The sequence below is a fragment of the Macaca mulatta genome, chromosome 3 (genome assembly GCF_049350105.2).
Source record: "Macaca mulatta isolate MMU2019108-1 chromosome 3, T2T-MMU8v2.0, whole genome shotgun sequence".
In the NCBI taxonomy this organism is placed as follows: domain Eukaryota; kingdom Metazoa; phylum Chordata; class Mammalia; order Primates; family Cercopithecidae; genus Macaca; species Macaca mulatta.
Window position 1 is genome coordinate 116,943,067 of NC_133408.1, and position 25,263 is coordinate 116,968,329.

The 25,263-nt window shown below is 34.6% G+C and overlaps 1 protein-coding gene across 1 annotated transcript in view; it reads left to right on the forward strand.

Moving 5' to 3' along the window:
• Positions 1-25,263, forward strand: part of THSD7A (thrombospondin type 1 domain containing 7A) — a 496,180-nt gene that overhangs the window by 374,867 nt on the left and 96,050 nt on the right. The window contains exons 7-11 of the mRNA XM_015134011.3: positions 802-996; positions 11,175-11,409; positions 15,741-15,856; positions 23,544-23,676; positions 24,920-25,023. Coding sequence (XP_014989497.3) covers positions 802-996; positions 11,175-11,409; positions 15,741-15,856; positions 23,544-23,676; positions 24,920-25,023 — 783 coding nt within the window. The remainder of the gene's footprint in view (positions 1-801; positions 997-11,174; positions 11,410-15,740; positions 15,857-23,543; positions 23,677-24,919; positions 25,024-25,263) is intronic.

Genomic DNA, 25,263 nt, shown 5'->3' on the forward strand with positions numbered 1-25,263 from the left:
CAAATACTAAATAAGTGTCAATTTTGGGGTGTCAAGGCAAAGTGAGGGGGTGGAGTGAGATGAGGCTAGGAAGAAAAACATAGCCAGGTCATTTGAGGTCTTATAAACTTTTGAAAATCTGGCCGTTATCTTAAGAGAAAAAGGAAACTAAGAAAAATATTAAGCACTGGAGTGACACCATATTGCTTTTGCCACTTGTTTTGTCTTGTTTCCCTCCCTCTCCAATTGGGATCACCTTAAACAGTGACTTTATACTGTTATCCCATCATTTACATTTCCTATTTCCAACTCACAATTTTTTATGAAAGAAAAAGGTTGCCAATTGTATGAAAATAACTACTCCGAGAGACATAAGAGAGTTTGTAAATAGACACGTATTAGTTGGTTCATAAAAACATATGATAGATGCTAGGGATAGAGTCATTATTTGTAAATCACAGCTCATCTCCAAAAAAGAAATAAATAGGAGACATGCTTTGTTGATGCTCGTCATTATAACTTAATAGTACAAGTATAAAAATGAGTACTTAATGGACAGGTATCTGTGACATAAGAATCCTCTCAGCAATGTGCTTGATCTACCCACGTATGCGCCTGTTAATGAAGCCTCATTTAGGGTTGTGAGTGTATATATGCTTGTTCCTGGTGTTCTATTAACATCTGGCTATAGTAGGCAATTCCTCTTTTGGCTTTGTTTTTTTTAAAAAGATAATGTAACTTATGTGGGTGCCTATCCAGTTTCAATTGCTCATTTTACATTGATTTAGCAATAATAGCCGTTGATGGTCATGTCTTCCCCAGGAGAAGAAGTTGACAGACAGCTGTGCAGAGATGCCATCTTTCCCATCCCTGTGGCCTGCGATGCCCCATGCCCAAAAGACTGTGTGCTCAGCACATGGTCTACGTGGTCCTCCTGCTCACACACCTGCTCAGGGAAAACCACAGAAGGGAAGCAGATACGAGCACGATCCATTCTGGCCTATGCGGGTGAAGAAGGTGAGTCTCCAGCTTCAGACGCCATCTAGGTTCGTTTCAAAAGTTAGTGTGCATCTTTGTTGTGTAGCCTGGATAAGATGATATTCTATGAAAATCAACTGCCAGAAATCCAGCCATCCAAGATTTAATATCTGTTGATGTGTTGAGCAATTTGATTCTGTCCCCCAAAGTTAATCTTGAAAATGGATCTCTAACAAAGGAGGAAAGACTTTTAAAAGTGAACTCATTTTGCTTTTGCCCAGCCTCCCAGTCATTAGAGATCTTTGTAAGCCAAAGTGTTAAGCCTTTAAAACGGTCTGAAAATGGCTCCCAAAATTCCAGGTATTTCTTTGTTTTTTATGAATTTCAGAAGTCAGTTTTATCCTTTGAAATCAAATTCTACCTTCTCATAAATAAGTATATATGTCTAATAATAAAGTTTATTTAAAATCACCACAAGAATAGCTAGTGTTCAACTGAAAATTGCATGAGTTTTCAGTTTCTTTCAGTTTCTTGAACATAGGCTCTGAGATCCAGAAATCTCATATGTAAATTTTGTTCATTTTAAAAATATGTTGCTCCTAAATCACTTCACCCTATAGGGTGAATAAAGCATGTTTGTCACATTCAGACCTCACTTGCAAGCTTTATTGCCAAGAAATACAAGGCTCTTGGTAATTGTCTCTCAAGATGATATCCAAATGCTAATTTGGCCTCTGTGTGACTGGGTGATATAATGTCATACTTAATCTTGTCATTCTGAAAAATAACACAGGAGTGAGAAAAGCATAAAAGTAAATCAAATTTGTTCACATTAAGGCATGTTCTTTAGCAAGAATATAAGTGTATGTCATTTAAACATTATCAAGCTAAATGACTCTGTTCACATTTTGCACTAATACGTAATTATTTGTAATATGCATAACATTTATGTTTTCCCCAAATTATCGATTTGCAGGGGAGTTTTGTGTTGCCTATGCCTTTTTCTATTTTTCTCTTTATGAAGTATTTTAGTGATAGAAACACAGTGTTCTTAGTCAAATTTGCTATCTGTGTGTGTAATAACTACATAAACATATAACTACCTTGGCTTTTGCACATGAGTGTTACATGAGTAAAACAAACATTTTACATGCAAAAAAGCCAACCAGTGTGAAGTTTTAGAATGTACTTTACAGTGTTCAAAAACTTTTTCCTACCATCTTAATATATACTTAACTCTTTGCTACAAAAAAGTGTATCTATTGAAAAATAGAACCTTTTACAAAGAAAATTATATTTCTTGTGTTGTCAAACAATGACTCTAACCTTGTGAAGATTGTAGGCAGACTTCAAACTCTATCAGCTCAGATTATGTCTTGGGCTTCATTAAAATTAGATCTGTGGTCACCCTGCTTCCTATAAATTCATTATATTCTGCAGACACTTGCTGTGTGACTATTAATGAGTGACTTTTCACCCCCGAGTCACATGGCAAGGATTTTGTCATGCTTGCAGAACTCACCAGATCATTATTCCTATAAACATGTTGCTTCACACTGAAAGGTCATGAAATGTCTTAAAGGCAGAAATTTGTGATTGCTCTTTGATATGTATCATCCACTTAGTGTGAAAGGGTAGGGCTTTGATAGTTTTTAATTAAGTTTAGTGGTTGCGTTATAAATAAGCCATGCTGGAAAGTTATAGATGTTTATATAGTAAATCACAAGGGCATTAATTCAAAACATAACTGCATTTCCTATAGTTTTGTTTTAATTGACATGTAATAATTGTATATATTTATAGGGTGCAGTGTGATGTATCAATATATGGATAAATTTTGTAATCAAATCAGAGTAATTAGCATATCCATCACCTCAGACATTTATCGTTTCTTTTAGCAAGGGCATAGAGAATCCTCTCTTCTAGCTATTTTGAAATACATAATACATTATTGTAAAACATAATTTTAAATAGAAGCCATAAAAGAAATTCTGTCAATGCTATTTGTCTCTGCTGCTATTTACCTCTGTTAATAACATTTATAAAAGCTGGCATAATTATATGAAATTTAGATTTCAAAGCCTATTTAGTACCTATTATTTGTTGGACACTGAAACATGTTTTATGAGAAATTTATGCTTCAAAGCCTATTTAGTACCTATTATTTGTTGGACACTGAAACACATTTTCTCTTACTCAAAATCTTTCCTGATTCTGAACTATTTTTAATGATTTAGGAACAGCATCTGCAGGAAATTTTAAAATATGTTTCCCTGCCACTTAGATAACCCTTTGTAATTCTACACAAAATTATGTCTTTCTATTATTCCTCAAGAATTAGTGCTTTGTGTCATAAGTGTTCTTAAATTTCTGTGGATCAGATACTTGACTGTGACAACTTTAAAGGAAAGTGCCACATTTGAGAAATGATATATGGAGTGTTTAGACAAGAAATTATATGGTTTTCTAGGGAAATAATACATAGGACAAGTCCATGTGAAATGTAGTTCTGGATTTATGCAATAAATGCTCCAACCTATACTTTCATTTTCCTTAATCAGAATGCCACCATTAAGCAATACTGAAGGTTAGATAACTCCTTGTAATTAATAAGGATAGACTAGGTTGTGCTTCAGTAATGGACAACCCAGACATTCGGGAGCTTAAAAGAACAAAGTTTTATTTATTTCTTCCTCATGGAAATTTAGCTATAGTTTTGGGTAACTCTCCAGAGCAGTTTGTCCTTCATGAAATGTCACAACATTGCATCACCATATGAAGACCTGGTTCCACAATCTTCATGGGCCAGAGGAAGAAAATACTTGAAGAATCTGTCAATTTTAAGCATCCCCAATTAAATTCTCCCATCTAAGAGTGATTGTCATTGCTCATGTTTTATTGTTAATGTAAGTTGTATAACTATGCCTAACTTCAAGGAGAATGAGGGAAATATAATCCTACTATGTGCTAAAATGAGAGGAGTATTGGCTAGTACTCTTTTCCCTGATTCACTCAGTGTTCTTATTGTGTATCAGTGTGTATATATGTGTATATATGTGTGTGTGTGCGTGTGTGTGTATATATATATATCCATAGATATACGATAAATAACTATACTATATGGCCCCAATCCAGCAGATAAAACAGGGCTCTCCATTGTGAAAATGTTAGAGTTCTTTTTGTCCCTCTTAAATGAATGACAGAATGATAGAATGGCACTTTCTCTTCCTCATACTGTACTTCTTTCCTTTCCTTTTTCTTTTCCTTTCCTTCACTTCCTTTTATTGCTAGGCTCTTTTTCTCCTTTCCTGAACAATTCTATCCAAAAAGCCATTTGGCAAAGCCAAGCAGCTGGGCATCTGTGTCAGCAGATGGGAGGTCTGCAGTGATCTAGAGTGGGCTGTCAGAGCCCAACTGGGTGAGGAGCAACCAAAGTGGGAAAAAGAGGTGACCTGGCATGCAGTTTCAGAGCCACTGAGCAGGGTGAAGGACAGGGGGCACATGGGTTGTATGAGAGGATAGAAGAGTGACTCAGCACTGGATGTCAGAGCATAGCAGGGTCAAGAGAGAATCCCAGAATCAAGGCGGCCAGCCCAGTGTGGGGTGTCACAACCAGACACAGTTGAGGAGGGTTTCTGTCATGTGGGTGGCCTCATGTAGGATGTCAGATCATGAGCAGAGTGAGGAAGGTATCTTGTGGGTATAGCCATGGAGATGACAATGGGAGATGGAGTGTGGGGTGAGAGGGAATTGACAAAATAAGTACATGTATTTAACAGAATAAGAGTCAGGTTTTTTTATTGCTGGAGAAGAGAGTTGCAAATATGTTAAGAAAGAAAACTAGTACACTCTGTGGTACAGCATTGGAATTGGATGTTATTAATTTATTTGAATTCATGGTGTTCAATTTGTTAAATATAGACCAAACATCAATGTAAGTGTGCAAATATAAATACATATTATATACATATATACATATATTAGCCTCATTCACTGAAAAGACCTGAGAGCAGCAAGACCTCAACAGCAGTAAGTAGATGCAGCAGTCAGATCTTGATTTCTTATACTTTTCTCTAATAAAAGGAACAAGGGAACTTTGAGAAATGGCTGATTCCACAGCTGCGATAGAGAAGTACAAGATGGGCCAGGAGGATCTTGTGGTAGAAAGTAAAGAGAATGTCAAAAGGCCACAGAAGCCGAGTTGAATGTTCTCCCACTGACCACGTATGCAAACAATTTTAGTAACAAAATAATAATACTAACAGACCGTTAAATAGGAAACCATGGATCCACACTTTATATAAATAAATAAATGAATGAATTGAATCTCATTAAAAGCATTGTATTTACATAGTCTCAAATATTTCCCTAATAAAGTCTGACAGATACCCCCCTTAATCTAGTGACCAAAGTTAGCATTATCAATAATGAAGCAAACCGAAATCTTGTGTCCTCAGTGTGATATAATGAGAATATGGCATCACTTCAGTGATAACTCTGTCAAAGATGCATATATAGAATCTATTCATGAGGAAACATCAGATAAAATCTAATTGAAAGACATTGTACAAAATAATCTTTAATCTTCCAAAGTGTCTAAGCCATGAAAAACAATGATTGAAAAACTGTTCTAGATTTAAGGAGACTAACGAAGTGTGACATCTAAATGTAATGCGTGATTCTGAACTGAATCATTTTGCCATAAAGGACATTTTGGGACAGCTGGCAAATTTGAATGGGGTCTGGGGATTCAATGGTAATAACTTATCTGTTTATATTCTGATTTTTGGATTTTGAATAATGAATTGCTTATGTGTAGGAGGATGCTCTTGATCATGGGAAGCACGCACTAACATACTTAGGGTGATGGACATCTTCTCATCTTTTTCCAAATGGTCCAGGAAAAGAAAATTATTTATATCATACTTTTAATTTCACTGTAATTTTGAAATTGGTTCGAAATTAAACATGAAAAGGAAACGAATTTGTATAATTTTTTTGAGGTAGAATCTCTCTGTTGCCCAGGCTGGAGTGCAGTGGCCCGATCTTGGCTCACTGCAACCTCCACCTCCCAGGCTCGAGCAATTGTCCTGCCTCAGCCTCCTGAGTAGCTGGGATTATAGGTGCACCACCATGCCTGGCTAATTTTTTGTATTTTAGTAGAGACTGGGTTTCACCGTGCTACCCAGGGTGGCCTCAAACTCCTGAGCTCAAGCAATCCGCCCACCTTGGCCTCCCAAAGTTCTGGAATTACAGGCATGAGCCACCATTCCTGGCGCTTTCTATACCATCTTGAGTAACATTATATAACCTATTATCAATATACAAAATTTGTCATAAAATGCTAATTACTGAAATGTCATTTGGAAACCAAATCACAAGTACTGGCAACTGGTGATAGTTAATGTACTGGAGAAGGTAAAATTAGTTCTTTACACTTCAAAAAAACAAGTGTGTGTGTGTGTGTGTGTATCTTCGAGAGGCTTGACTTCTGATTAAATAAAATTGGCAATTCACTTTTTAATATTCTTACCTTAACATGTAAATATTGTATAAACTTTAGGAGTTGTCTCAAAAAATGTTTTAAAGTTATGTTAGGAAATTCTAAAGGGAGGCAACCTTTTAATACTTAAGTCTGGCATATTTTTAATATAAATAGCAAGTTGAATTTGAACAAAAAATTAAAAATTAATGTTAGATTTTTAGCTTTCTCAATTTTTTGAACCTGTATTGTAGATCCTAACAAACTTCATGTAAAAAGGAAAAGGTTATCTTTTAAAATGTTTCCCACTGGGTATAACAATTTCTGTTAATTCTCATGATATAGTTATTCTTACAGAACAAAAAAAAAAAAGGAAAGAATATTTATTTTTGTTAACTTCAATATGACCTGATAGAACTTCATCAACCAAATAGTAATGTCTTTATACCTGTCTTATACAAGCAGAGAATAGATGCAGATTGAAATAAATTGTCATTTTTTCTCAAATAATTAATAGTCTTCAGAAGTCATATTTTACAATGCAGAACATTGAGAAGAGTATTTTTATTTAACTTGTTCAATTTTTATAGCTAAATGATTTTAACTGTAGTAACCAGGTAGTACCCATATTACCTAGAAAAATTTGAAGAACACCAGATTCATCGCATGTATGCGTATATATGTGTACTCATAACTCTGATTTCTAAGTAAATACTAGCACTTCCCCATTCTCCCACCATTGACCTTGAAAAGAGAGTTCTGCTTCAATCTGTCACTACTTGACCGTCAAACAGGATTTATGCAGGCTGCACAGTAGACAGTCTTCTGCCTGTTTCTGCAAAGAAAAACTGGGGGATGGGGCTGTGCTACAGCAGAATCTCCTGAGGTACCCCACAGCTAATGCTGTTCCAATTCAGTACCCCCAAAGCATATCCTTGCCAATGCACTTTTCACCCAGCAGTGGTCTGCCGTCAAAGGAATTCAGGCTACAGTGGCAGGAAAAGTTAGAAGCACCTTAAAAGTATAATTTATAGTACTATGATAATAGTACTCTTCACACTAATAGCTTCTTAATAACATAAGCCTAGGCTACTTATTCTTGTTGCCAATTACTTTCTGATGTGAACTCTACACTCCAATTGACTATGTTAATATTGTTAATTCCCAAGGTCACACCTGCCTGCATACCTTTGCTTCTGTTCATTTATTTTTCTACTTAGATACTATAGTCTTTTCCTTCTTTCCCTTCCCAGAATTCTGCTTATTGAAATCCTACTCCTTCAAAACTTTTCTCAGTGCCTCTTTCAATCTGAGACATTTTTCAGACTCCGAAATGTAGTGAAATTGTACTCTTTGAATCCCAGTTATACTAAATACCCCACCATATAATTTTTTCTTTCCATCTAGAATTATCCTCATTTGTATGCTTGTCTTATCTCCCCTACTACTTTTCCCCGTTACATTATGAGATCCTTGAGTGTAGCAGGAACTATTTTTAACCCCTGTAGGTATCCCTTGAAGCATCTCACATAAATATTGCATGTATTTAATTATTGCTTTAAACAAGGTTCTTTTTAAAAAATTTATCATCTAAATTGTAAGGACATAAATGCCAGAACCAGAAACTTCATAGCTGTATTCAAATGCCTCCTAACAAAGCTTTTATGAACTTGATGTGGAGAGGAAAAGTCACTTTTTTATTTCTAAGAAGTTTCACATAATAGCTGGTATTTTTTATATAACCACAGGAGTTTATTTACATAGCAGAATTTTTTCAAAGCCTTATAACATTATTCCCTTTGATGGAATAATAGAAAATCTAAATAGTGGTATTAGTATAAACATATTTTTTGATGTAAGAGGATTTTTAAAATTATGACTAATTTTGTCATAAGTCACATTTTATAATTTCCCCAATACTATGGAAATATTCCCAGAAGCCTGGAATTACATCTTTCTGTAAATAATAGATAAATTCAATATTATACCTATCAACTTTTCTACCATAAAATTATCCCCCAGACAACATGATGCTGCTGCAATGACTAATTACTACAAACCATACTTTCAAAATTGCCATCTTCTTTTTATAATTAAGACCACATTGGGGCTTATTTGTGCAAGTATCCTGACATCAGACCAAAACTGCTGATGTATCTTTAATGTGCATTGGGGCAAGAAAATAAATAACCTTTATGTCTCTAAACTTAACCACTATCTCGCAGTTCCTTAACACTTTATACTGATGTTGTGAAAGTTTTTTTCTTATTTTATTTCAAAGCCAAACAGTCAATTCCAATGTCAAAAACAATTTGCAGTTTTAAGATCACATTTTAAACAGCATACTTAATAATCACGGAGAAAATAAGGTAAATCAAGAAGCATATTCTTTGTGCAAGATCAGTACTTTTACTATTAAATATAAAGACATTATTAAAATAATTATATAAAAATATACACATATATTATGTCTATAATTAGCTTGTCTGAGAGTTAAGATTGGATAAATCTAGCACTTTGAAGAATGGGTAATAGGAGAGCTTACTTATTCTCCCCAGCCCAGTTAGAATGTTTTAGGATTCATTTCTATTCAAGTCCTAAACTCCTTTGTGGAGGCTTCCAGGGTCACAGAGCTGTGTGACAGAGGATAGGATATGAACTGTGGCAGAGTTTCCACCATCATGAAGCAGAGAACATTAATGAAATGCTGTTTAATGCAGGTTGTTCTGATGTTGAGTCTATGTTCAACACTGCATAAATGATTCTAAATTGCAGTTGAGTTAATGCAGGTTATTCTGATGTTGAGTCTATGTTCAACACTGCATACATGATTCTAAATTGAATTTGGGTTCTCGCATAGACTTTCTACTGATTTATTTGCTGAATAAAGGGATGTCTTTAATCATAAGGGAAGTGATACTGGAAGATCAGCTCAGGCTGTGGCCCATGGCTTTATGTTTGATTTGTATCCAAATCTCACTTCTTGAGCCATCTTCCATGTTAGGGTCACTCACTACTGAATTGCCTTTTCTTACTCATTTTTAACTTTTCGAAGCCTGCTTTTCTAAAATCTAAAGCCCACCTCTTATTATTTTCAACATTTCCTCTATTTCCTGTATTGCAAATATTTGTGAGGAGCACTCAGGGTTCCCACCATTCCACCAGTTCTTTTTTTTACTACCAGTTCTTTTATATTCTAAGATGAAGTCCAGAGGCTGCATAAGTTCCAACAGAACAAACTGTCAATAAAGTGAGCAGTAAATTCTTCTAACATCCTGCTTTTCACAACGTAAGAAGTTTTGTTTTCATAATTGTCATCAGAAATAGCACAGAGTCAACAAATTGGCGTCCATAAATTCCTCATTGCCACTATGGTCACATCATGTAAGCTGTTTGGGTTCATCTATTTAATGATTTTTAGCTCATAGAACTGTTGTGAATGTAAAATAAAATGCCACCTACAAAATACTTAAAATGGGGCCACCACATTTTTTAAAAGTCCAGAATAACTCTTATACCATATACTATTAATTACAAGATGCATCTGTTTTACCCTGTAACATCTCTGGAATAATTGCATCTCACACTGGAATCATTTTAAAACCTCTGTGGCCAAGCAACAGTTATGGCATAGTCATCACTGCTCGTACATGTGAACTTTGTTGTTATTCCTGGTGGAGCAATTCCATGATGCTTCTGCAAAAAAAAAAAAAACTGCTAGGACCATTTGAGGAAAGAAAATAAATCCCAGTTGCTTGCTTAAAACTCTCATTGACACCTTCTGGGGCAATTAAAAATGCTACAACATCAAAACTTAGAGATGCATATCAGCATCCTGGAAGACAATTCTGGAGAGAAAAGGGGAGAACACTTTTTTAAGAAACCGTACATCGTTGGCACTTTTGACATCACAGAAGCTGATACTGAATGGGAGGAGAATACAGACTTCAGTGGGTGTGAATTAAAAATCGACTTGAAAGATTTGGATTCTGAATGTAAGTAAGTTTTAGAAATACCTTTCCCTTTAATGTATGTAAAAGAACAATATTTAAAACTAACCCATAAAAAAGCTATTTCAATAAGTATACAATATAAATTGAAGTAGATCAGAAAGAATTATATCATAGTTTAATTTGCAGCCATTTCTTTTTCTTTGGGACATGTAAAATGATGGTGTATTGCACAGTCAATACAACTTAGACTTGAAGAAATATGATATTGTTACTCAGTGACCTTCCCAGTAATGCTCTGGAGCATCATGAAGTATCATTCCATGTTAATATCCCTGTTTCTAATCACCCTAAAACCTAATACATTAAATTAAGCAGCATTTCAAAAACTGTAACTAAGACTTGCAACTTGGGTAATAACATTTGAAAATACACTTCATTTTCTCCATCCACAAAGTCTCAGTACCCATGTTTCTCCTGGTCAGCAATGGCATGGGCCTTGTTTTATCTTATTTTCACTTTCTCTGGAGGGCAACAGCCTCTTTCTTTAAGGTCTTCCATAGACCCCTAAAGCAAGTATCATGTAACTACAGAGTTTATATTTTAAGCCAGATCATGCCAACTGAGATAAGATTAACACGTAATTGGCTTCCCTAGCAGTGCAGCTGTGTGCCAAATAAGTGGCAGATATTGTTCTTGTCAGCCATGTTAATTCCAAAGAACAGAGAATGGTAAGGTTCCTGTTGGCACTGTATCTAATCTGCTATCATTGTCCATTTTTTTAGGTGGAATTCGCTGTCCAAATAGCAGTGCTTTGCAAGAGGTACGAAGCTGTAACGAGCATCCTTGCACAGTATACCACTGGCAAACTGGTCCTTGGGGTCAGTGCATTGAGGACACCTCAGTATCGTCCTTCAACACAACTACAACTTGGAATGGGGAGGCCTCCTGCTCTGTGGGCATGCAAACAAGAAAAGTCATCTGTGTGCGAGTCAATGTGGGCCAAGTGGGACCCAAAAAGTAAGAGCTTTAGAATGACAACAGTAAATCATGTAGCCAACTATGCAGAGGATTGGCTCAGGCGTCACTAGCTCCATGAAATGGAACATTTTGATGCTTGTCATACCTATCCTCAAGAGAAAGATTTGTTTGTTTTGAAAGTCAGCCACTGATAAAGCTATAACAGCTTTGAGTTTTGTACTGGGGAACCATAAATTCTGTCGAAATCTTTCTATCTGGTACCTACTTTCTGTTTTATAGTAGCACTTTCTGCTTTTATTAAGCTAGTGAGGCAATGAAAGAAGTGCTTGCTGTAAGCCTGGCTGATCAATAATGACAGTGTACTAAGTCCTGGCAGTGTAGGTCATCCATGACCTCCTATATACCCCTAGGCTATGGAGGCTGTCCAATCTAGTTTAATTGGGTAGAAGCCTTGTATGATCTGCCTTTCATTTCCCCTAGACAACACTATATGAAAAATACCGAAGCATACTTACTATGTCTTTCAGTGGTTAGAGTAAAAACCATTTACTTCCAAGAGAGAGCCTTGGGATAGGATGAGTGTTATTATAGGTAGAAAAACTATCAGATTCTCAGGGTGCTTATGAGTACTGTAATAACAAGGCAAACACTTTGCTGGAGGGGAGAACAAGGAACCAGAGAGTTGGCATATTATATGTGCCTTGTGAGAAGTATAAAGAAAAACAATGGCATAACTGAGCTAATCAATTCATAGAGAAAATAAATCAACTCTAAAAAAATTGAGGGGAAAAACCTCTATTTTTCAAAACTTAACATACTTTTTAAAAATTCAAATCGCCTTAGCCATGTGAGATAAGAAATGATAAATGAGTCGATTTTTAGCATGGGTTTAAAAGTGGCCTCATATTTTCTAAATACTCAGCCAAGTGGTTAAATATTGTGTGTAATCTTCAGCATGCTACCTAACTGTTATTCTGGCTAAGAGTTTTTGAAATCTGTTGAAAGGATTTAATGAAAAATCTAATAGTAATCTAAGCACTCAATAAATGTTAGAAATTGTTTTTTTTCTTAAGAATTTCAGCTGCTCCTTAGTGTTCCAGGAAAATGGAAATAATGTCTCTGATGCATGAAAAACTCCAGGGAAACAAATATGAATCCCGTTATGAGATGTTTGTATCTGCCCAGGGTTCCAGACATTAGGGATATTTTGCCCCACAATTTTTGTTTATATTGCTTGAAATTAAGAAACACAAAAAACATGCCAATGAGATTTGAATAAATTGAAAGACTATTTCACATGTTTAATAGGTAGCCTCAAACCAATATTTTAATAGAAATTATGCTAAAGCTGTGATGAATCTAACTCAGGAAATTAATGTGCAGTATATTAAAATTCAAAAGTGGTAACAGCAAGAGCAGATGTCCCAAGTCCTGGAGGATTCTGACTCTTGCTGGATCAAGAACAAAGGTAGAAATATTCACTACCCAGGCACAGGACCAACCTGTTGTGATGCAGGATGAGGGTTATCGTGCTGAGCTTCTACCAGTGAGCTCATTCGGTTCCTGTCCCACGGCTAATCACCTTTCAAATGTTGCTGTTGACATTTTCCTCACTTCTATAAGCTACAAAATATTTTTCCTGAGTAATGGATGTACATATGTACAAGCCTATATGTGAAAGAGCCTGCTGGATTAACAGCATTAAATCAGTAGGAAGGGTATCCTGAAGTCCCACATCGTACTACCACAATAATTCATTAAAAATTCGCTTTGCCCTTGCAGCGTTCATTCAGTGACCTGTATACATCTATAGACTTGTTAAATCAAATGGATGCACTTTGCCTTTAAGATTCTAGAAAATCAAGCAAATACTGTGAATTCAAAAGAAAATATTATTGCCTTTCTCTCGACATGCTAGGTTAAATTCAGTGAATGGTTTCCAATACTAGGTATTTGAACCGAAAAATGCAAATTGAAAATTTGTTTTAAACTTCTCTTAATAAAACAGATTACTGTGCAGTGGTAAAGTCAATGTTATTGATCTTATCTATCCTCCCGGTAACAAACTTCAACTCCTATCACATCTGTTTAATTTGACCTTGAATAAGATTTGGGGGGAAATCGATTCCTTGATTTAAACTGCAAACGCTAAATACAAACAGTACAAAGGATAAAAGAAGCATGTTGACTGAACCAATTGCCTTGCCAAAGGAAGTCCAAATTCATTTTACTGGATGTAATCTAGGCTGTATAATTTATCTTTGTGTGTTCATTTAACAACTTTGTTGTTTGTAATTTTGTTCTCCACAGTTAGCCAAGTATCTTGCTGTGACTATTTCTCAACTAAAACAGAATATTTGGAGGTTGTCAATGATAACATCGTAAATTTCATTGATCTATTCAGGGCTAATATCTGAGGGGCATGCAACTGAGTAATGCTCTCTCATTGTTAAAGTTATAAAATTGCCTTATTGAACAAAAGTGCTGACAATCATAATTACTGACCAATAATCTCATAGTTCCAGAAGAATTAACTGAATTATATGTGGAGTTTTGCCATGTAATGTTCCCTGGTTAAGAATGCAGGTTAAATTGTAATTCTACTGATTTACAATCTAAATTATAATAATACATTTGCTTCTATGATTCAAATCTAAATTTATTTGTTGTCCGTGACTTTGAATAGTCATAGAAATTAGGAAAATTTCAGCTCAAGATAAATCAAAAAGATTATTTTTGAAATGTTGAATCTTATATATTTTAAATTTTACTTCCAAATGAACAGTAGGGTTTTAAAGTAAGAGAGGAGAGTGTGGATCTGTATAATTGAATAAAGTATAATATTTATGTATGAGAAAGAAAATTTACATAAATATAATACAAGATATGTCAAAAATGAAGTATCAGCAAAATACTATAAAGAAATTATGGGAAATAGATTAGTGATGTTGATTTTTTTTACTCATAGTTCACTTCTGAAAACCTGATTAACTTACTTGACAACAGGCAGTTTATCTGGAACTATAAAATATTTGAATTCTCTTATATAAAGTATTTTGAAATCTTATTTCCCACTGATTTGCCAACTTATTTTAGCAAGAACTATACTAGTTGTTTAGATTATTTTTTCATTGCCTGTTAGCTTACATGGCAGGGATTTATATGGCCTCAAAAGAGAATTGCTTAGGAATCAGCGTAAGTTACTTGTTACTTTTAATTGTATGAATGATGTTATTATATTTTGCTTTTCTAAGCTACATCTTTTTCTAGTGTTAACGCTCATGATCAGCATTTTATCTCTAATAATAGTAGCATCAGATCATGAAAATGCAGAGAATTGGGAAATTTCAAAATTATTACTTCTCAGCCTTTTGGCTAAGCTCAAGTGTAAAAAATTATATACTAAATGTATTTTGAATAAGTATATTTAAAACCTATATATCAGCTTCCTATTATCTCTTAAGAAGTGAAAGCTTATATGAAGTTAGACATTTCAGTGTTCTTCATCCTTATCTTTCTCTTGTGTTCCCAATAAATGATATATTTTTGCTGTTATTTTGAAAATAATAGTTAATTTTACTATAATTTATGTCAAGCATACAGTATTTTTCTTTAAACTACTGATTTACTACCTTTATTTATATTCACTATTTTTATTCCAAAAAAAGATATTGTAGTTTATAAAAACATAAAAAAGATTAAATCCCATAATTTAAAACTAGGGACTAATGGAAAAGAAAACACAAATAGATACACTAAGTAAAAGCAGGAATAAAGCAAAAAATGCTTATCAGATTGACTTATACACTTTTATTATCTTATGTATTATTAAATATACAGTTCTTAATACAGTATTGTGTTTTGAGCATGTACCATGAAAGAATACACTCCACTATAAAGTTATTCTACACAATACTTATTTGAAAAAATAAAGTGTGTAATAACCTGGAAACTTATAATAGGCAAAAAGCCTATTTAGTCACACAAACATATATCATAGAATTAGATCCTTATTCATAATTTAAATTTTCACAAAATTTTTCTTAAAATATATTAGAATATAAATACTTATTAATGGAGAGATTATAATAAGAGGATAAGGTGTAAGTGTTATATTTGTTTCTAAATAGCATCATTGCTATTAGTAAATCTGCACATCTTGCCTTGAGAAGCTTTATTGAGATCCGGTTTGAAACAATCAATTTAGTTGTATAGTTCTTGCCTGTAGCAGAAAGGAAGACTCCTGGAAGTTAAATAATACAGATGAGTGAGTTGTTTTGCAATTTTAACAGTGAAAATTCTAGAGAAATTAAATTATCTGATTTTCTGCCTTACTATTGAAGCCTAATAATTTCCCTTTGCCTTTCTAGATGTCCTGAAAGCCTTCGACCTGAAACTGTAAGGCCTTGTCTGCTTCCTTGTAAGAAGGACTGTATTGTGACCCCATATAGTGACTGGACATCATGCCCCTCTTCGTGTAAAGAAGGTATGGTCTGCAGAGTTAGGAAGGCTGTTCACCTAAAAAAAACCCCTTGGTAGACTTCTGAGGTCTTCTGGCCTAGCAATGTTTGTGAGTTTTGCACAGGGCTGTGTAAACCTGATTTGACATGCATGCCATACAATGTTAGTTTCCCTCTAGAAAATAACATAGCTTTAGAATCAGACAAGTGAGGTTTATGCCAAAACCTGGCTTGAAATTTTATGATATGGATTAAAATGAAGGATTCTAAATCTTATTGTATTAATAATGTTCACTTTCACATTAGTTCTGAAAGAATATATCGTGGTTTATGTGTTTTAAAATGATATACAGTGCTTTTATCAGTACACATGGCTTTCAACCTACTTAATGGCAAAAAATAACATGGGACCAGATTTGCTGCAGATTCAATTATGCAGCCCCAAGAATAGGAATAAAAGAAAGAGAAAAAATGGCCAAATTGTTTCTCTGCCAACATGTAATGTGTCATGAGGAATTTATGAATATTTATTCCCAGTTTGGCTTAGTTTTGCTTTTACTACTTAAAGACTTGTTAGTATCAAGTCAAATACTTTGATAATTATTTCTTTACCCTCTGGGACAGGGTCTTTTCTCACTGCTGATGAGAAAGGTATCAACATCCTCCAGGTGGCTTATGCAATAACTGAATAAATTTTCCTGCAGTGTTACAAATGACACTATCTCCTATTTCTTATCTTACTCAACAAATACAGATAATTTTTTCTAAATTCCCTTTATGATTTTATTTTATTCATGTTTCTTAACACTTACTAGAGAGGTTCAATTAAGAGTCGACTTCTAGCTTAACAAATAACTACTTTAAGTTGTCAAAATCTATTCAAATCCTTTAGGTATTATAAATTTAATAATGGATACTTTTACTGTATTATTATATTTTTGTATAGTTGAAATATGATTTTTCTTTTGATGGTTTCCGATTTAATACCCTTGAAATATCAAATAAAATTAAACACAAACTGAGAAGTGATAGAAAATTATTATTGCTTTTAATTTATTTTATTTTTAAGACAGTCTCTTGCTCTGTCATCCAGGCTGGAGTACAGTGGCTCAATCTCAGCCCTTTGCAACCTCACCCTCTGGGGTTCAAGCAATTCTCGTGCCTCAGCCTCCCAAGTAACCGAGACTATAGGCACACGCCACCACGCCTGGCTAATTTCTGTATTTTTAGTAGAGATGGGTTTTTGCCATTTTGGCCAGGCTGGCCTAGAACTCCTGGCCTCAAGTGATCCACCCATCTCAGCCTCCCAAAGTGCTGAGATTACAGGCATGAACCACTGCAAATATTTTTATTTAGGAGTCTCTTAATGAATTTAAATAGCTTTTGGCAAATTAAAGGGAGTTATAAACATTAACTTTTATAAACATGTTAATGGCATAAACTTGCTATGCAATGTCATTGCATGACATTTTAATCCAGATTTTCTTTTCTTATTCCTTTTTTTTAAGCTAAATAACATTGGTCACAGTTGGCAATAGAAATGTACTTTCTTATAGATTAATATTTTACCTATGATGGCAATTATAGGTGGCAATTGTTGGTTATTAATTAATTCAATTAAAAAGCATTATTAATTACATAGAATTAAAACACTTATAAATTTTATTATTGATGCCTTTATACTTGATCTTTTGTGTTTATATAGAATATGCTCATTTATTAATAATTCCAAAACATGTGCAGTTACATTTATAACCAAATTATTAATAGTCTAAAACAAATTTTAAGTGAAAATTTTGAGAGTGCAAAGACTTTGCCTTTCCCTTATTTTGGATATTTTCTTATATTGTGTAAATTACTCTTTTAAAAAAGTTGATTTGATCTAAAGTATTTCAAAGAAGTAAAGTTTTAAAAGAACAAAAAATATTTTATTAAATTGATTCTAGAGTAATCACTAATAAGAGTGAAGAATCAGAAATTTTCTCATTTCTTTAGAACTTTATTTAAAACTAATTTTGGATATTGGAATGTATCCAGGAATTAGGAACCATTTTAATAGCCCATAAATTTTTTTCTTAAGTTCTTGAAAACACATTTGTGATTTTGTTATGTATTATATACATCTGGAAAGGAAAGAAAAAATGGAGGTTTTTTACTCATAAGAAAGCACACTTGAAAAGAAAATAACATGATTTTTAAATTTGTGATTTTTACAGTGTGAAGAAAATGATTTACTCTTTGCTATTTGATCATTTATAAAATAAAAAATGTAAAACACTGTGATAACTCACATAAAGCACTTAAAAAAACTTCTTAGCAGATAGATGAGAATGACTAGATTGTGAATGCTACACAGGTCTTAACTGAGTCAGTACTTATTTGTGTATATATGTATAAATACTTATTACTTATTTACTGATTTCTGTATATAACTAGCACACTAATGGTCGTGTAGAGAAATCACAGTCCCAGACATCAAGAAAGCTTTTAATTGCATTTAACATATAGAACTCTTCTGCACAGCCCAGATAATGTAAGACTTACATGGTTCAATAACAAAATTTAATGGTAAAACAGAAAGAGCTCTAAGGAAGGGAATAGAATAATCATGTCAGAGCAAATATATTAAGGAAAATCATATTGAAAAGGAGGTGCAAGAGATCTTCTTGAAAGATGGACCGCATGAAAGAATTCCAAGTGAGGATTGGAGACATCAGGAAAGCCTTAAATGACCATGAGAAAGATGTGATTTTGGAACGACCAGCCCACTGGAACCCAAGATGTGAAGGAAACTTTTCCAGAAGAGACTGAATATGAGAGACCATGTGTTCCAGTTGGCACATTGGTAGAAGGGCTAGAGGATGTAAAGGAATGAGAAGCTGAATCGTGTTGTGCATGTAGGTAGTGCTGTGGGTCTAGGTGACCTGAGCTGGGGAGGGCTCATTTCTTGTGATGAGTGATGGCATGTGAGGCATAAGGGGTTTAGTTGGGTTGTTCTCTTGGGAGAAGGTAGGAAACCTCTGTAAGTAAAAATGCATGGTACCACTAGGATACTATTCTCTCCTGGTGTTCCTGGGATGGTGGTGGCAAAGGAGTGCAAAAATGCCAACTCAGGAATTGGTTCTCTTGGAAGCAAGAGGCTCTCTAAGAGGCAGAGCAGTGTTTCCCTGAATGCAGGTCGTGTCATCCGGAGCAAGCAATGAGTGCTGACTGTTTTATTTGGCAGCTCATGTTGTTTCTCCTAGAACAAAAGGTTTTCGGAAACCCTAAACCTAGGCACTCCGATTTTAAAAGAATCACTACAATGGTGTATTGAGGAAATAAAAATTTTTTAAAGACTGGGGAGTGATAGAAGGGGTCATTGTTGGATAGCAGTGCCAAGATGCTTTGTGCTCTAGAAGAAGCTTTTTCTGTTTTGCCTGTAGACTGCTGTAACTGAGAATAAAGAGACAATGGTGTTATAGAAAGCTAGCCTTTTGTTGTGAAGAAAATAAAGCAATGGCATGAGGTTAGTTTTTTCCAGTATTTGATAAGAAATGGAAATAATCCAAGTATCATTTTGAAATTATACCAATTTACACACACTATTTAAAAATGCTAAACAAAGTTGAATGTTCAAAGACAGGTAATAGCAACAGAAAATTAATTCAAAGATAGGGTGGTTCTTTTTACTTAACTCTGCGAGTAAAGTCTAAATTTTACAAGGATGTTGGGCTTATTAAAATGTGGGACTACCCTTCTTTTTAAAATCACTTTAAAAAAGTAAAATACACAATACTATTGCAGAAAATAAAACAGAATAGCAGGATTCCAGGAAGAACTAAAAGAGTTGTTTGAAATGTTATTCAGCCTTCTTCTAAAATATCCCTTGAAAAATCAATGCTGGCAAAGATCAGTATTAAGTGGAACGTAGTTGAATCCTCAGACCAGTACATTTGCTAATGTATTTTTCAAATTTTTGTAAATTTTGACAAAGGGCACTTTAAAAAGTAGAAATAATTTATGCACATAAATTATTTGTACCTCTAATTTTAAAAAATCAATACGTTTGATCAAATAATGTATTTGATTGCTCAAATTCTGTTTGCTCCTTTTTTTCTCACTGCATTTATTGTGTTGAAAGATAGAAGGAATATTGCAGGGGCTTATTCCTCATGTCCTGAATCACTAGAACACTAGAATTACCACCAAAGATCTGAATACTACCTTTACATTTTGCTTCTTGCATGAAACGTTTCCCTTTCAATTTCCTGTTACTGTGCTGCTCCAACCTGCAATCCATCCCATATCCAGTTTAATGAATCAGTTTTGCCTGCCTTTTAAATCCTTTTCATCAAATAATTTCTCTGGTGAAATTTATTTTGAATGTCTTAAGATATCTGAAAAATGCTATAACTGTGTGAGAGATTACATACCTTCTGAATCTCGGTACCCCATCATCACATAATTATTTGCTAGATGTACAATCTGTTTTTTCCATTCCTATCCTGGATAGGCATTTTTAAGCGCAAACATCACAGGCAGGTGCCCTTATTTTTCCCATACTTATTATTTCCAGTGAAAACAAAGTGATAGCTTATTTTTATTAATCCTCAATGCACAGCATTGGTACCCACACGCTTACCATTATAAAGGAATAAGTGGAAAGAAATAGAAGGTGCTAACTAATAATCTAGTTGAGAAGATGTGAAATAAATATGTTTGTGCATTCAGCAAATATTTATTAAGCACTTACTATGTGTGACTCTTGGGTATAAAACACTCAGATGAATAGAAACACTACAAATATATCAACTACATATAATAAAATGAGTCTAAATACAAGCAGGGGACGATGAAAGGTATAAAATTCCAAAATTGCCAGCTCAAGTTATTAGTGAGGAAACTTTCATTTTTCGCTTTCAATGTATGCTGTATAGCTTCCTTTTTTTCTGCTCTCTGATCTGAGGGCTCTATAACCTGGCAGAGCTCTACAGCGCTGTAACTTTGAGTGCACAAGCAATTTCTTAACTACAATCTGAGAAGAAACAGACCTCCCAGTGGGTAAAAACATGGATGTCATGACACTTCCTGTGTAACCCCATTAAACTTCTTCTCAGGGTGTCATAGCTTTGAAGAGTTCCACTTTAATCAGTTCACAATCTCTATCCTGTGGGCTGTGCCAGGTTAAGGAATATGAACTTTTTGTAAGAATAAATGGATTGCCACTCTGGAATCCATTAAGGACATTAAAAGAGTCATCATAGTCTTCAATATCTAGTACTAATTCGTGGAGTTTGTGATGAGAAGGTGTTAAGAGAATGTTTCAGAAATGTATTCTAAGTGATATTTTTTCTTTCAAATCAACAAACAAAATAGAATTGAAACATTAATGTTTGGTAGCTGCTTCCTCAAGTAAAACAGCCCTGGCTATGTACCAGGTGCCACCTAGATAGTTAATTACTAGGAGCTTTAGTCTATGAGGTGCCACTAATGCTGAATTCATTGTCTCCACCAGTCCCCAGATCCCTTGGTCTTAATCCTGTGTCTGTCTTCTCTCTGCAGATTGGAGAGTAATTGCCTCTAAGAATTTTGACCAACTGGGAAACAAAAACCCATTTGAGCCCTTTACGTCTTACCTCCCCATTAAAAAACAAGCAAACAGAAATCTCCCTGCTTCCCCAAGCTAAACAAATGATGAGTCTGATTATTTATTTTGTATACTTTAAAAAAAAAAAAAGATTATGGACAGATCATAAGCATAAAAGAAAAAAAACAATAGAAATTGTAAAAGAAGGGCAAAGCCAGGCAGTGAACAGGGGAGGGGGTAAAAGGAAGAGGAAGAGAAAAATTATGCTAGAAAATCAAAGCTGAGGCAAGCTCCTGCAGTTGAGAAGAAAATTAGCTCTGAGATTCTGGTGACCAAAGCAAAAAATAGAACTACAATGGATTCTTAACAGATTGTCAAGGGAAACAAAATTTTCCCTGGCTCTGAATTATTAAAGGAATTTATCACCTGGGCCTTAAAATACAGGTCATTTGGACAATATAATAGATGGAGACTGCATTAGCAATTTATTAAAAGTCCTATTGACATTTCTTAGATCTTCCCTAGATAAATTATATTTAACATGTAAAAGTTGCAGCTGGCATTCAAACTACTGTTACAGTTAAAAGTCCATGACAATATTTTCAAATACTTTAATTCTGTGCTGCCCAATGCTTCTAGCCCCCAATTCCCTACTCCATTATCTGTAGTATCCCGCTTATTCATTAAAATAGTTATGCCATCATTAATAGTACAGATTACACCCCACGATGGGAATAATAATTCTAAAAAGTTACATGTAAGACCAGAATCTTAAATTGGGATAGGTCATACAAGGTCATGTATTACAGTAGATTTCAAACCTGGCCCTTCATCCCAAATACCTGGCAAGATTTTTAAATATCATATTCCCAAACCCAGCTTCCAGATTCTGATTTAGTAGTTCTGGGTATAGGCCCAGACATTTGTTGTTGTTGTTAAAGAGATTCTCCTATGAAGTCAGGCACTGAGGAATCACTGATCTGATCCATTCTCCCAGCCAATACAGAAATCCTCTCTAAACATGGCAGTGAGTCAGTTGCCCAGACCATGCTGAAGAATATCCTTGACTTAATGAGAAAGGATATTCCATTATGGGAATGTTCTAATCATCAAATCATACTTTCTCCGCCACCACCATATCTTTTAAAAAGGTTTCATTTGGTTTCTGATTAAACGTTAATTGTTAGGAGCTGCTAATCCTTTAAAATATTTCTGTTCCTATAGTCTATGTATCAAATATTTGAAGATCTTCCAAATAATGAAAATGCATCAGGAGGATTCTATTAACGTAATTCTTGAGAGAATTATTTAGTAAGTAAAACCCTGTGCCATGCAGCTATTCATCCTTAAAGTGTATGTAATGTTAGTTGAAATACATTTTATTAAGGTTGGCAAGTTTTATACACTATATGATCTTATACTAAAAGATTTTTGAATCCTTATATCAGTCGTACTGTCAAGTCGATGTCTTTATTGAAAGTATATCTTATTTTTTTCCATTTTTAACATACTTTAGAGTTTCTTATTTATAGTAATTAGTGCTATTTTGAGTGCTTCTCTAAAAATTCTGTGTCTGCCTCTAAGAAACCACTTTCATTTTACTACTTAGATCCCTAATGTTTAGAATGTGACCTGAATTGAAGATCTTAGACTGTTTAACATGAATAATAAATGACCAGAATAATTTACAAGTTATGCATTTCAAATTCATAACAAATAAAATTTCACATTATAGCACTGAATTTAAGATTCATTACATGTGTATGAGTCCCATGTGATAAACAGGGCTAGGCAAAATAGCATGAAAATAAATTTAAGGTAGAGGAAAATAAATTAATTAGGTCTGTCATATTCCTCAAGGGAAAGAATTATACAAAAGAGCAATTACTTTGTAACTGCACCTTAGGAAGTCTAATTGACTGTGGAACTATTTTCTCCACTCTTCACTTTTTCTCTATTTTCAAATAGGAGTTGATTGGGTTTTCGATATAAATGGTCTTTGGAAATGTTTAGACCAGGTAAAGCCTCTCAGGGATGTCAAAGCACATGTAGCTGGAGGTAATGTAATTTCTTCACATAGACTGGTATTTAGAGATTATCTTATCAGTGTAAAGTACAGAGGTTAAAAAACTGCTTCATTGCAGGGGACTCCAGTATCAGGAAGCAGTCTAGGCATCGGGTCATCATTCAACTGCCAGCCAACGGGGGCCGAGACTGCACAGAGCCCCTCTATGAAGAGAAGACCTGCGACACACCTCAAGTGTGCCAAAGTTACAGGTAGGGTTAGAGAAAGGTATCATGAGGGAGGAGCTGAACAAATACGTCAACTCCACATTCTTTCCTAGGATAAGGAAAGGAAGCCAACACTGTTCCTTCCACAGGCTTAATGGAGTTGGGATGTTTATGGCTGTAGCTGCCATTCTTGTCTCTTCAGGAGAGCTGCTCTGCTGCTGAAATGATGTATAAGGAGCAAATACTTGCATAAATTTCCAAGGTGTGGTGTTAGCTCCAGTAGTTTGGGGAAATGTCTTATGTTGATATAACATATAAGAAATGCTGAAAAGTGATTAGTAATTATGAAACATGTATGCTTTAGGAAGCAATTCTTTTTCACTTAGAAGAATAGCCTAAGCATTTCTCCCCTGCTCCAAAGAGCACCTGTTTGTTCTCATAAATGCTTGCATTCTGGCTCAGGAAATGACATCTGTATTTCAATGATGCTTAGATGTTCTGTTCATTTGTGATCACCTTAAGTAAAATTACAGTTATTGAAGCTATATATCATCTTGATAATTTATTAGAGAAATTTTACCTCCTCATGATTAAGACAGAAATTATCTAATAGAAACCTGATGTGGTATACATTTGCAGTCCCGACAGCAAATGAGGTATTATGGCATCAATTAATGAAAAATGTAATCACAAAATAAATATTTAAGATGACATTGTCAAATTTGCCATCTTAATATATGAGTCTTTAGTTCTGAGATGACAAATACTATAATTGTATGCTTACACCATGAACATGGACAACTACTGGTTCAAACTTACTTATTTTTGGAATTTGTTTTTGTAAAGCATATTATAGTTATAGTTGCTGAGATACTCCTACAATGCTACCCAAAAGAGCACTATACAAAAGACTCATGAATTGAATACAGTTTCATAACTTGAATAAAATAAATATACTTTATTTAAATGGCATACATCACTTCAGGGGCCATCTGGTGCATTTGTTGGCAGTCCTAATCATTAAAAACTCTAAATGTTTCCTATAGAGTCCTATAGAACTTGACAATGATGTGTTCTTGTCTTCACTACCAGAGAAAGTACTTTTATATTTAATGTTACTTCTTCTAAAGCCTAGGTGGAGATCTAAATGAAATTTAGATAGAACTGAGCATTGTTAAATAAATTTCTGTTTGCAGTGGTCAAAGTCATGGTTCCATACTGCTGTGTCTCTGTGATTTGCCTGGTATTTTTGCTTCTTCTCCATTGGGCTTCTGTTCTTGTCTTGTAGGTGGAAGACTCACAAATGGCGCAGATGCCAATTAGTCCCTTGGAGCGTGCAACAAGACAGCCCTGGAGCACAGGAAGGCTGTGGGCCTGGGCGACAGGCAAGAGGTGGGAGGCGCCATTTCACAGTTCATTTCTCCAGCATCACTAGTTTAACCACGGTTTTGATGCATTTGTCACTTGGACACCATGCTTAGCAAACAGAGAAAAGCAGATATAAATCTGCTGTGAGCCATTCCACAAAACATCAGGACATGGAAACTTGTCTTTTTACACTGTTCCCGATGTTCTTTGGCATTAGTGCATAACTCTTGAATTTTTCTCATATTTATATCTGAAAAAAGTCAG